Below are 13,719 nucleotides of genomic sequence, written 5' to 3' on the forward strand. Positions count from 1 at the left end.
CGCTGTCACATGGTTATCTCTCTTCTTCGTCTCCTCCTATGGCCTTCTCTGACTGACTCTGTCCAAATTTCCTCTGCCTTATAAAGACGCTGGTCATATGGATTACGGCCCCTCCTGATTCAATCTGTCCTCAATATGTCCACACCGAAACTAAAAATAACATCCTCAAAAAGCCTATTTACAAATGGTTTCACACCCACGGGAATACAGATTAAGACTTGGCCATGTCTTTTGTGCGGTACATGATTTACTCCCCAACACAGGTTGCTAATAAAGATTTTAGAGCAGGATCGTGAATAGGATGATCATTGCACTGACAAAAATTGCCAAATAGGATGTAATTTTTTCCTTTTCTTTTAATAGGACTAAGGAGGAACTTTGCGACAAAACTGGGTTTGTCCCAAACTCATTCTACTTTGTCTGGGGCTTTCCCAGTTTTAGCTCTGAAAGTTCTGCATCCCAGTAAATAGTACAATCCTATCTAACAGTTTCCCCTTAAAAAAAAGGAATTTTGATTGAGATCTGCCTGAATCTATAAAGTAATTGGGAAGAAGAGACATCTTTCCATTGAGTTTTCTATTTCTAGTCCATGAACCTGGCATTCCTTCATTTAAGTAGTCTTGAAACATTATAAAGGGAATAGGTTTTTTTAGAAAGCTTATATATCTGCTATTAAATTTATTCCTAGACACATGACTTTTTTTGATGATGTGATAATAGTAGTATCTTTTTATTATACTCTACTTGCTTGCTGACATATAGAAAAATTAATTTTTAGATGTTGATCTTAGATACAGTAACATTGCTAAGTTCACTAATTAATTCTAACAGTTGTCCTATAGATTCTTTGTGTTTTTTGTGTACACAATCGTTTTTGAGAATAATATAGCCTTTGTTGTTTTTTTTCCCATTCTATTTTTCTTTTCTTTGCCCTTTTGCACTTGATAAGGCCTCTACTATAATGATTAGAAGATGTGATAGATAGCATTCTTATCACATTCCTTATTTCAAAAACTTATTTTAAAAGCTTTTAATATTTGACACTTAGTATGATGATTTCTATAGAGTTTTGTAGCTACTATATCAGATTGAGTGAGTTGTTTTATTCCTAGATTACTAATAGTTTTTTTTCATGTCTGGGTATTGAATTTTATCAAATGTTTTTTCTACATCTATTGAGTTGACCATATGTTTTTCTTCTTTATACTGTAATGACAAATTTCACTGATTTTCAAATGCTAAGTGAACTTTGCATTTAGGAATAAATATAACTTAGTTGTAACATTATCCCTTTTGTATATCACTTGCTAATTTTTTTTTAAAGATTTATTTTTATTTATTTATCACCCCTGCCTTGCTGCTTGTACTCACTTTTTGCTCTGTGTCCATTTGCTGTATATTTTTTTGTGTCTGCTTGTCTTCTCTTCTCATCTTCTCTTTAGGAGGCATGAAGAACCGATCCTGAGACCTTCCAATGAGGGAGAGAGGTACTCACTTGCTTGAGAAACCTTAGTTCCCTGGTTTGTTGTGTCTCTCATTGTCTGTCTTCTGTGTCTCTCTTTTGTCACATCATCTTGTTGCACCAGCTTTCCATACGGCCCAACTCTCTGCATGGACCAGCTTGCCTTCACCAGGAGGCCGTAGGAATTGAATCTGGGTTCTCCCATGTGCTAGATGGGAGCCTAATTGGTTAAGCCACATCTGCTTCCCTTACTTGCTAATTTTGTGAAGGATATTTGCATCAATAATCATGATAGGAATAGAATTTTGATATTTGTATAGTATTAGATGTATTATAAGCTCTCATTCATAGTTACTCAACAGAGTAAACTAAAGGTTTTCTAGTACAGGTAAAAATTTTTGTTAAAACTAGAGGTCTAGGAAAACTGGTGATTTAGCTTTTCTTTATTAATATGACTTTATAACATGTTTTTACATTTTTATTTCTTTATTTACCCATTTATTGGTAAAGACCACTTTTAAATCCTGAATGGTCTCTGATAAAGCTCTAAGTAAAAACTTAGGAAAGGGGGAGATGGCAGAGTAGAGAGCTCCAGGATTCAGTCTTTCCACCAGAGCATCTATTAAACAGGCAGGAATTGTCAGAAGCAACTATTTTGAAGCTTTGGAGGTCAGTAGAACCCTGTCCAGCATCTGAGAAGAGAAGGAGGAAAAGGCTGGTAAATTAAGATAAAGATCAATATATTGCTCTCTCTGCGTGAGGATTGCTGGCACCCATCCCCCACTCTAGCAGCAGGCCACTGTGGAATCTAGTCCCTGCTTAGTTCACTGGTGACAGAAAGGGATGTAAAAATCCTCTTTCCCAAGACCAAGGATGGATATAACTGATCATGTCTTCTTTTTAGTGATTTTATTGAAATATTTTGATATCCCATACAATCCATCTAAATTGTACATACATTCTGTATCTTTTGGTATAATTGCAGAGTTGTAGATTCATCACTGCAATCAATATTACAGCATTTTCATTACTACAAAAAGAAAAACCCCCTGCCTCTTAGCAGTCACCTCTCAATCCCTCTATCCTTGCCCTTCCATACATAACAGCTAATCTAATTGTCTCTATAAATGTATTTTTATTTACATTTTGTAAATATACAGCAAACTGTGGGTTGCTCTATTAGTCAGCCAAAGGGGTGCTGATGCAAAGTAACCAGAAATGTGTTGGTTTTTATAAAGGGTGTTTGTTTAGGGTAAAAGCTTACAGTTACCAGACCATAAAGCTTACGTTACTTCTCTCACCAAAGTCTGTTGCCGCATGTTGGAGCAAGATGGCTGCTGACATTCAGCTTTCCTCTTCCTCATAAAGCTACATGGTAAGCTTCTTCCAATATCAGCTGTAGGCTAGGATAAGTCTAGTCTCTTTCCAGATTAGGTGCTTTACTATCTCCACAAGGCCAGCTGTAAACTATCAGGCAAATGACTTGTCTCTCTTCCCAGGGCCTCTGCCATGTCTAATGGAGCCTTCTCTTTCCTCACATATCTGTTTCTCCGTGTATTTACTTCATGGGGCTTCAGTATTAAAACTCCAACCATCTCCTCTGCCATGTAGTTTCCTCTGTGAGTCCCTGCTGCCTTGGTGAGCGAGGACTCAATGTCCTACTGAGATGGCCCAATCAAAGCCTTATACATAATTTAATCAAGTAAGAGTGAAACCTTTGAATCCAATACAATATAATATGCCCAGAGGAACGGAACAGTTTACAAACATAATCTAATATCTATTTTTGGAATTCATAAACAGTACCAAACAGCTACAGCTGTACAGAATAGCAATATATTAGTATTTTTCCATCAATTATTAAAAAAAAAAAAGTACTCCTGCATGCCCCTGCTTCTCCTAGAATTTGCACTACTGTGAAAGCAGTTTGAGACAATAAAAGGAGTGTAAGAAACTATAGATGTGGACAATCGGGGGCAAAGGCTTGCCTGCTTTAAATGGAGAAGGTGATCTATCTCCTGGGAAATCAAATAAACAGGAAATGATAGGGAGAGGGTAAAAATCCAGAAAATACCAACAAAGAAGACCAGAATGTGGACATACCAAACAAAGACTTTTTTAAAAAATGGCCTTAAAAATGTTCAAAGAGATGAAGGAAAATATAGAGAAAAAAGTAAAGGTTAGTGGGAAAACTGAATAAATATATGAGAATCTTAGTAGAGACAGAAATTTTAAAAAGAAACCAAACATCACTACTAGAGTTGTAGACCACAATAACATAAATAAAAAACTCTCAGGAGGGTTTCAACATCAGATTGGATCTGGCAGGAAAGAGAATCATCAAACTCGATGAGACAATTGAACTTGTCAGACTGAGGGGCAGAAATAAAGAATCATAAAAGTGAAAATAGCTTAAGGCACCTCTAGGACACCATTAAGTACATAATGCATTATAGGAGGCCCAGGAGAAGAGAGAAAGGGGTAGAAGAAATATTTATAGAAATAATGACAGAGAACTTCCCACACTTAGCAAAAGGTGTGAATATGCACATCCAGGAAGCCCAGAGAAAGCCAAACAAGATAAGATTTTTGAAGAAAAATACGCTCTGTCACATACTGATTGTGCTGGTTTGGAGCTGTGTGTACCCTAGAAAAACATATTCTTAAATATCTAAACCATTTCTCTGGGTATAAACACATTGTAAGCAGGATCTTTTGATGAAGCTACTTCAGTAAGGGTGTAACCCACCTTATTCAGAATGGAACTTAATCCTGTTACTGGACTCTGCGTAAATACAGAGAGAGAGAGAGAAAGAGAGAGAGAGCACATGCCACAGATGGAGCAGCCAAGAGGTGGTGTCAGCAGAACCTGGTAGAGAAAGGAGAGACCAGCAGGTACTGCCATGTGCCTTGCCTTGTGACTGAGGAATGAAAAATTACTGCCAACTGGTCTTTGGGAAGAAAGTATTGCCTTGATGATGCCCCGAATTTGGACCTATGTCCATAACAAAACTGTAACCTAACAAATGATTATTTAAAGCAACTCATTTTATGGTATTGCTTTGAGTACCTAAGAAACGAAAACACTGATAAAACTGTCAAATGCAAAGGACAAGGAGACACTTGTGAAATCTGGAAGATATGCAATGTGTTGTGTACAAGGGAGCCCCTGTTAGATTGAGTGCCAATTTCTCATTAGAAAACTTGGAGGAAAGAAGGAAGCAGAATGTAAGAAAACAACTGCCAACCAAGAATTTTATAACAGGTGAGACTGCCTTTCAAAGATGGTAGGATTAAGACATTCCCATATAGACAAAAGCTGAGGGAGTTCCTCACCACTACACCTTCCTAACAGGCAGTGCGCAAGGGAATTCTTCATACTGAAAGGAAAGAACACTTAGCAGGATTCAAAATGACATAAAGAAATAAAGACCTGATAAAGGTAAGCATTTGGATAATTATAAAGATCAGCATTATTATATTATTCGATGTACTCCATTTTACTTTTAACAGGTGCTAAAATGCAAATACATAAAAAGTAATTTAAATCTATGATTTTAGACAAAATGTACAAAGATATAAGTGGTCAAAGTACATAAAAAATTGGGAGAGGAAAGAGGGATATAGGAAAAGTATAGGTATATGTTATTAGTGGAAGAATTGAGGGACAAAAAGAAAAGACTTGCAAATGCTAAATAGCAAATGGCAGCAGTAAGTCATGCATTATCTGTAGGCACTTTAATTGGAATTAAACTGTTCAGTCAAAAGGCAGAGGCTGGTATTAACCAACTATATGGTGTCTGGAAGAGACTCACTTTAAATTGAAAGATACAAGGTTGAAAGGGAAAGAATACCATGCAGGTAGTATCAAAAGAGAACTGGGGTAGCTATAGTTATAACAGATAAAATAGGTTTTAAGTAAAACCAATTACAAGGGACAAAGACAATCATTATATTCTGATAAATAGGTCAATTCAACAAGAGGTAACACTTATAAATATATATGCATCTTATAGCAAAACCCCAAAGTATATGAAGCAAATACTTAAGATCACAAGGGAGAGGTGATTCTACATTAATATTAGGAAACTTTAATACACCACTTTCAATAATGAATATTGAATCTAGTTAGAAGATCAAAAAGGAATTAGGATGTATGAACGATACAATAAATCAACTAGATCTACAAGACATGTATAGAGCACAACACCCAACAATAGCAGAATACAAGTTCTTGAGTAAACATGGATCATTTTCTAGGATGGACATATATTAGGTCACAAAACAAGTCTCAATAATATAAAAAATGGAAATCATACAATGTATCTTCCCTGAGCACAATGAAATGAAAGTAGAAATCAATTAAAGGGAGAAATATGTGGAAATTAAACAACATAGTATTAAACAACCAGTGCATTAAAGAAGAAATCACAAGGAAAATTAGGAAATTTAAGTGACTGAAAATGAAAATATACCTAAATATATGGGATGCAGCAAAAGCAGTGCTGAGAGGCTAATTATAGCTCTAAATGTTTACATTAAAAGAAGCACTTCAAATCAGAAACCTAAATCAACATTAGATGAACTAGAAAAGAAAAGGGTGAACTAAACCCAAAGCTACCAGAAGGATAGAAATAACAAAGATTAGAGTGGAGGAAAATGCAATAAAGTGCACACGCGTGCACACACAGTCAACAAAACCAATAGTTGGTTATTTGAAACATCAATAAAATTGACAGACCTTCAGCTAGACTGATAAAGAATACAAATAAAAATCAGGAATGTAAAGGAGGGTGGCATTGCTATTGACCCCACAGAAGTTAAAACAGGAACATATGTGACTCAAGCAGTTGAACACCTACATCCCACATGGAGGTCCTGGGTTTGGTTCCCAGTGCCTCCTAGAAACAAACAATAAGCAAAACAAACAAAAAATCGAACTCAGGGTCGCTGATGTGGTTCAGTGGTTGAGTTCTAGTTTCCTGCATATGAGATTCTAGGTTCAATCCCTGACCCATTAAAAGAAAACAACAATAAACTATGAGGACGCTATGTGCAACTATACACCATAAAATTAGATAAACCAGATGAAATGGAACAATTCATAGGAATACACAAACTACCTACGTTGACTCAAGTAAAAATAGATCTCAGCAAACCAATTACGAGTAAAGACATTGAATCAGTAATCAAAAACCTTGCAACAAATAAAAGCCCAAAGCCAGATGGCATCATGAGGAAATTCTACCAAGCATTCTAAGAAGACTTAACTCCAATTCTGCTCAAAGTCTTTGGAAAAATAAATAAACTGAAGAGGAGGGAACATTCCCTAACTCATTCTATGAGATGAACATTACCTGCATACCAAAGGTGAATAAAGGTACCACAAGAAAAGAAATTTGCAGACCAAAATCACTTATGAATATAGATGCAAAAATCCTCAACAGATACTAACAAACTCAATCCGACAGTATAGTAGAAGAGTATACACTGTGATAAAGGGGATTTATCCTTGATATGCAAGGGCAGTTCAACGTTAAGAAAATTAATGTAATTTACCACATTAACAAAATGAAGGGAAGAAAACCACATGATCATTTCAAATAATACAGAAAAGGCATTTGACAAAATCCAGCACCCCTTCATGATAAAGAACACTTCGAGCATTGCTAGGCAATAGAAGGAAACTTCCTCAACATGATCAATGGCATATATGCAAACCCTACAGAAAACATCCTATTCAATGGTGAAAGACTGATAGCTTTTCCTCTAAGATCAGGAATAAGACAAAAATGCCTACTGTCAACACCATTTTTCAAGATTGTACTGGAAGTTTTTGCCAGAGCAATTAGGCAGAGAAAGAAAGCCTTCCAAATTGGAAAGGAAATAAAACTTTCCCTAATTGCAGATGACAGGATACTAAATGCAGAAAATCCTGAAAATTCCACAACAAAACTAGATCTAGTAAAGTAATTCAGCAAAGTGGTGAGATACAAAATCAATACCCAAATTCAGTCAATGAATAATCAGAAGAAATCTTTTCAACTAGGTAGGCGAATACGGTTAGTAGAGGAAACAATTTGAATGTTACTAGAATATATATTAAAAGATAAACCATGTGCTATAATTAATAGTACAATTATAAAAATGTGTTTTTATCAAGTGTAACAACACCAGTGCAAGGTAGTAATGGGATGGTATAGGGGAATCCTGTGTTTTATTTATGACTGTTATAAAAACCAGCAGCTTTTCTAATAATGGGGGGAAAGTCCTGGAAGGTAGCAATATTGCAGCTTTCTAAAATTGGCTCACTGAAAGCAAATTGTCACTGGCTTCAACTTTTTTTATTAGAAAAGTTATGAGATTACGAATTTTTATTCTAGTAATATATACATCCTAATGTTTGCTCTTTTAACCACATTCACCTATTCATTTAAGTGCTATTGATTACACTCATAATATGCTGGCATCACCAACATCTATTTCCAAACCTTTACATCAGCCTAAACAGAAATTCTGTACTAGTTAAGCATGAGCTCCCCATTCTCTAACCCCATTTTATCTCCTAGTAACCTATCTTCTAAACTCTTAACTCTATGAGTTTGCTTATTACAGTTAAATCATAGCAGTGAAATCATTTGTTCCCTTGACTGGGCCATATCATGGTTTTTAGTATGGCCTTGTAATTTTTTGCTGATGTCTAGGCATCTGATTATTTTGATGAGTTTACCTGAAGTTCAATTTCTCTCTCTTGCCTATGGTTTTGTGTTAAGGTTCTTTGACTCTTGGTTCAACTTATTCTAGACCTTTAGAAAAGCCCTTGTTTAACTGATCAGATTTGTTTAGCTCTTTTTCATCTGCTTCTTCCCTTGGATATGATGTACAGTTTTTAAGCTTGCAGTTTTTATTTTATGTATCTGTTTCACCTCCAGGAGAAAACTTCCTTTACTCTTGCTTCTCCGGGAATCTTGATCTTCTCTGTTTGTTTTTGTTTTGCCTCTCTAATTTTTTATACTCCTTTCAGTGTCTCTAGCTGCTTTTTCCTTGAGGGCCAAATTCTGGGAGGAGGGCCACTCCAGAGAGGACTTTTCCTAAGCTAGTATTTTCCAGGGCCAGGGACCCATGAAGGGAATGCAGACCCATTCCAAAGTGCCCTGGAGAGGGGATTAGGAAGGATGCCAAAAGCCATTTTGACGGCTTTTGGACTCTGTGGTTTCCTGGCCTGCCTAACAGCTGCACCCTTTAGGTAACTATTCCCCACAGTCCTGAGGAGGCATTGTGTTTAAATCTCTACTGCGTCTACCCTGTCCAGGGTGGGATCGTAATAATAACTGTTGCCACCTTCATCTGGAATGGGTTAAAACAGCAGCTGAGAGCCAGGATTCAGTCATCTGAATTCACTAATCAAAAGCCATGATCACTGATTGGCTGTGCCCACCCCTCCTCTTGGAAGTGGATTTTTATGTCCTTTTCTGTTACCAGCTAGCTAGCAAGGGGCTGGACCCCAAGGCAGCTAGAGTTGGAGTTGGAGATGGGTGTTGCCACATGGAGAGAGTACTCATTGTTCTTTACTGTAGCTTATAGTCTTTTCCTCCTGCTCTTCCCTGGATGTTATTCAGTGTTCTGGCCTCTGGAATCCCAAATAATTGTTACTAACAGTTCCTGCCTCTTTGTAGCCATTTCAGTAGAGGGACTGAGTCCTGGAGCTCCCTGTTCTGCCATCTTCCCTGGAAGTCTCCATTTAGTCTCTGGCTTAAACGTTTAGTTTTATTTTTCTTAGATTTTAAGAGCAAAATGCTAATGCCATTTGTAACATGTTCTGTTATTTAATCTTAGTATTGTTAGGGTCCAATGCTTTTGCCTTTTAATAATAAGAACAGCAACAAATATAATTTCAGAAGCTATAGAGCATCAAGATCCAAAGGTTCCAGAAAGTGACCAGAAAAAATGGCAATCTAAGAAAAAGTCACAATGTATACACCAAAATCCTGCTGCATCTTCAAATCAGTGGCAGATTCCAAAGGGTACTCCAAAGGTTGATACAGAGGTAACTTTCTTTTTGCCTCAAATATAACATTGCCATTCTTAATGCATTTCTAAAGTACTATGATTGTATTAAGTGTATTTCCCTTTATTAAATACTGTTTCACCATATTTAGAGTAATAATCTTTTTAAAGGATTTTTTTTATTATTCCCAAGCAATTTGTAACAGTCATAGATTCTGTTAAAAGTATATGTCGAGTTGACCTCTTTTCTGTTTTTGATAGTGTTTCCAGATTGCTGATGACTGATACAGCAGTCAGCAAACTACAGCCTATAGGCCAAATGTAGCCCACTGCCTATCTGCCTATCTGCATAAATAAAGTTTTATTGGAGCAACCCCCCCATTGTTATTGTCTATGGCTGCTTTTGCAGTATAAAAGCAGAGTTGATTAGATACAGCAGAGACCATGTGATTGACAAAGCCTATAGTGTTTTCTATCCATACTTTTACAGGTAAATTTGCTGACCCTGAGCTAGTATAATGCTCTACCAAAGAATTTGATGATTTTTCTGTCACCCTCCTCATGGATAAAATAGAAAAATATAGATTGGACAATGTATGTGAACATATAATAGGTTAAATGATTGTGCCTAGTGGCTATTTCAGAAGGAATGATCTAGTAGACTGCTGGAGAGCCATATCCAGGCCATATACCTCCTCATTGTTTCTTTTCAGTGACTCGTAGAGAAGATAGTAAAGGCTTTATATTCTAACTCAGAGATTTTCAAGCATTTTGGTCTTGAGACTCTTAAAATTTTTTGAGGTCCCTAAAGAGCATTTATTTATGTGGGTTATCTATATTTACTGTATTAAAAAGGGAAACCAAGTGCTCTGCCTAGAGGAGCCCACCCCAAATCTTGGTGTGTATTTCCTTTTTTCTGCCCCATTTCTCAGCAAGCTCTGTTCTTTCCCATATTTCCCAAGTAAATTCTTTTTACTGGTCTAACCAAGAAAAAAGGGGGAACCAATAAATTTTCAAATTTGTATTAAGATATTAAGAAAATAAACCTAATACATGTGAATTTATGAATATACTTTTATGAAAATAACTAATTTTTTAATACTTTATTTTACTTTATATCAATGATACAGATTCTTCCTTTGCTTGAGTAACAATAAGTCTATAGTAGAATATTAGTAAGTCTACTTTAGTCCATTGTTCATTCCCCAGTCCTGAGGATTTGGGGATGGTGATGCTCACTCTGCCTCTATTTGACAAGGGGCTTAGATTCCATGGGGCAGATGGATTCAACTATCTTGCTTGCAGTTGCAGGCTCTCTGTTCCTTGGGATGGGCATTATCCATCATAATTTCCTTGTTAGTTGTCATGAGTGGGTCCAATGAGCTGAAAACTTAGTTTTGCAACTGCTGAGATTCAGGGCCCAATTGGCACATGGACAGACCAAAGATATAAGTCTCTTGAACATACACCTATCATACTAACTATAGGTTCAAATAGAAGGCACAGAAGAGCCATGTGTAGGGAAATCACAAATGGTTCCACTCTGTCACACTGGGGAACATAAATTCCAAGGTAAGGCCCACTGGCAGGGTGCAAAACTCCTGAGCTCTCTGTCCTGCCTATGGTGTCTGGATTGCTCTAGAGCACTCAGGAGCCGTATTATTTGAGGCACTATTTACTATGGCAGTCAATGAGATCCTGCTGAGACATGCGTAAGCGTAACTTCTGAAATGACCTCCAGACTCACTTTGAAATCTCTTAACCATAAGAACTCATATGTATTCATCATTTCCCCTTACGGTCAAGACCTTTTTCCAGGTGCATTGCTAGTCGGTGCTTGGTAATAATCCCTCGGTGCCAGGGAGGCTCGTTCCCAGGAGTCATGTCCCATGCTGAGGGGAAGGTAGTATGTTTATATGCTGAGTTTGGCTTAGAGACAGGCCACATTTGAGCAACAAGGAGGCCCTCAGGAGGTAACTCTTAGGCAACATATAATACTAGGCTAAGTTTCAATTTCAAAAGAAAACGTTAATATATATAATCATCGATATCAGTGGCCCAGTGCAATGGTCTGTCCTCTTTCACTAGGCATTGCTCCTACTCAGGGGATTCTTGCTATACCATTACAGAATGTAGCAGAACTCCCCAGGATGAGAATTCAATATTCTTTCAGTTATTGTATGGCTCTCCACCCACTGTGATAATGCTACATGAACTCTTGAGCACTATGTCAAGCCCTCAATATTGTTGCAAGTAACTATGAATCTTACTCTTTAAAAAGTTAGACTTAGTGGTTATCATAGGTCCCAAGGGGAAGGGAAGGAAGAATAGAATAGATGGAATTTGGGCATTTTGGGGGTAGTGGAATTATTCGGCATGATCTTCTAATAATGAATACAGGCCATTTTAAATTTCATTAAAATTTATAAATATGTATGGTCCAAAATATAAACCATAATTGACCTTGGTTAGTAGCAAAGCTTCAGTATTTGTACATCAGTTGTAACAAATGTACCATCTGCATGTAAAATATAGTTAACAGGGGACAGGACATTGTTAATATTGTTATATTAACAATATTAATGTTAATAATATGTTATATATAATTTTGTATATGTTATATATTATATATAAATATATAATTATATATTATATAATATAAATATAATGTTTATATTAAACATAAAATAATAATATTTTAATAAAATATTATTAAAAGGGGGAGGGTGCTGTGTCTATGAGAATCCCCTATATCCTTTATGTGACTTTTCTGTAGCCTAAAGCTTCTATGAAGATAAAATTGAAAAAAAAGAGAGACAGTGGGGGAATATATGAAGACATTGTCACTGTACATGTAAAACAACAGATCTTAGTGATAATAAACATAAGGTCTAAAAATTTTTTTTATTTTAAAATTTTTGGTATTTGTATGTTATTTTTAAAACTAACATTTCATTTTCTTATTTTTATTTTGTTATTTTCTTGGCTCCATCTTTGGGGAGGTTTCGTATCACAGAAGGGTCACAACTGTGGCAGGGGAGGATCATTGGTGTGGGGTGTCAGTGATGGGTAGATGTATGGAAAGGGGTTTATCTGGGACATGCCTCTAAGGCATATAAATATTTATTTTTAGTAGGTACTGGGGATTGAGCCCAGGACCTAGTATGTAGGAAGCACGTGCTCAAATCACTGAGCTACACTTGCTTCCCAATAACTAAATTTTAAAACAAAAAAAATTGTTGATTAGAAAAAGGCATTCCTTTACATTTTTAGATAAATCTTTTAATGGTTAGCATAACAAAATTTGATTTTCTTATCTACTTTTGCATTCAGTCTGTTACTTTATCACGTCATGTGGCACTTGAGGAAACTGTACCATATACTCATAAGAGAATGAAATGAAAAGGCAAATGGTCTTAGTTATTACTATGAAAACAATTTTAACTTTGCAGACCCTTTGAAAGAGTCTTGGAAATCACTCCCACCCTGGGTCTTCTGGACCACGCTTTAAGAACTGCTAATCTAAATAATGAAGTAGATAGCTGTGTTCGATGATAAGGATCCTGACGGGTTGAACCATGGATCATGTTAAACAAGCATCTCTTCTTTTTTGGAAACTTGTAAACCAATAGGATGGTATGGGGTCTCAAAACCATTTATATATCATTAGGGAAATGTATATCAAAACCACAAAGATATCAGTTCACACCCACTAGGCTAGCAGTAATTAAGAGACAATAACAGGTATTGATGAGGACCTGGATAAATTAGAACCTGCAGAGGTTGTTGGTAAGAATGTAAAATGGTGAGCCACTTTGGAATATACTCTAGCAGTTCCTCAGAAGGTTAAACATAGAGTTACCCTGTGACTCAGTAATATCCATCAACTGATGAATGAATATACAAATTATGATATATCCATACAGTGGAATATTAATAATAAAAAGAAATGAAGTACTGATACATGCTACAACATAGACTAACCTTGAAAACAGATGAAGCCAGTCACAAAAGACCATATATTGCATGATTTCATTGATATGTCCAGAATAGACAAATCGTAGAAATAAGATTGGTTGCTAAGGGCTGGTGGCAAGGGGATATAGAGAGTGATGGCTAAGGAGTAAGGGGTTTCTTTTCATGGTGATGGAAATAGTAGTGATGGTTGTACAACTCTCTGAATATACTAAAAAACATTGAATAGAAACAAAAACTAGGCAGTTCCCTGAGGTCATTGCTTTCCCATCAGC

General features: G+C 36.3%; 1 protein-coding gene across 3 annotated transcripts in view; it reads left to right on the forward strand.

Annotated features, from left to right (window-relative positions):
• The window catches only part of TTK (TTK protein kinase), a 54,937-nt gene that overhangs the window by 14,362 nt on the left and 26,856 nt on the right, over positions 1–13,719 (forward strand). For all 3 annotated transcript variants that reach the window (XM_058307080.2, XM_058307079.2, XM_058307081.2), the window contains exon 11: positions 9,361–9,509. In XM_058307080.2, the coding sequence (XP_058163063.1) occupies positions 9,361–9,509 (149 nt within the window). The remainder of the gene's footprint in view (positions 1–9,360; positions 9,510–13,719) is intronic.

The sequence above is a fragment of the Dasypus novemcinctus genome, chromosome 11 (assembly GCF_030445035.2).
Source record: "Dasypus novemcinctus isolate mDasNov1 chromosome 11, mDasNov1.1.hap2, whole genome shotgun sequence".
Lineage (NCBI taxonomy): Eukaryota > Metazoa > Chordata > Mammalia > Cingulata > Dasypodidae > Dasypus > Dasypus novemcinctus.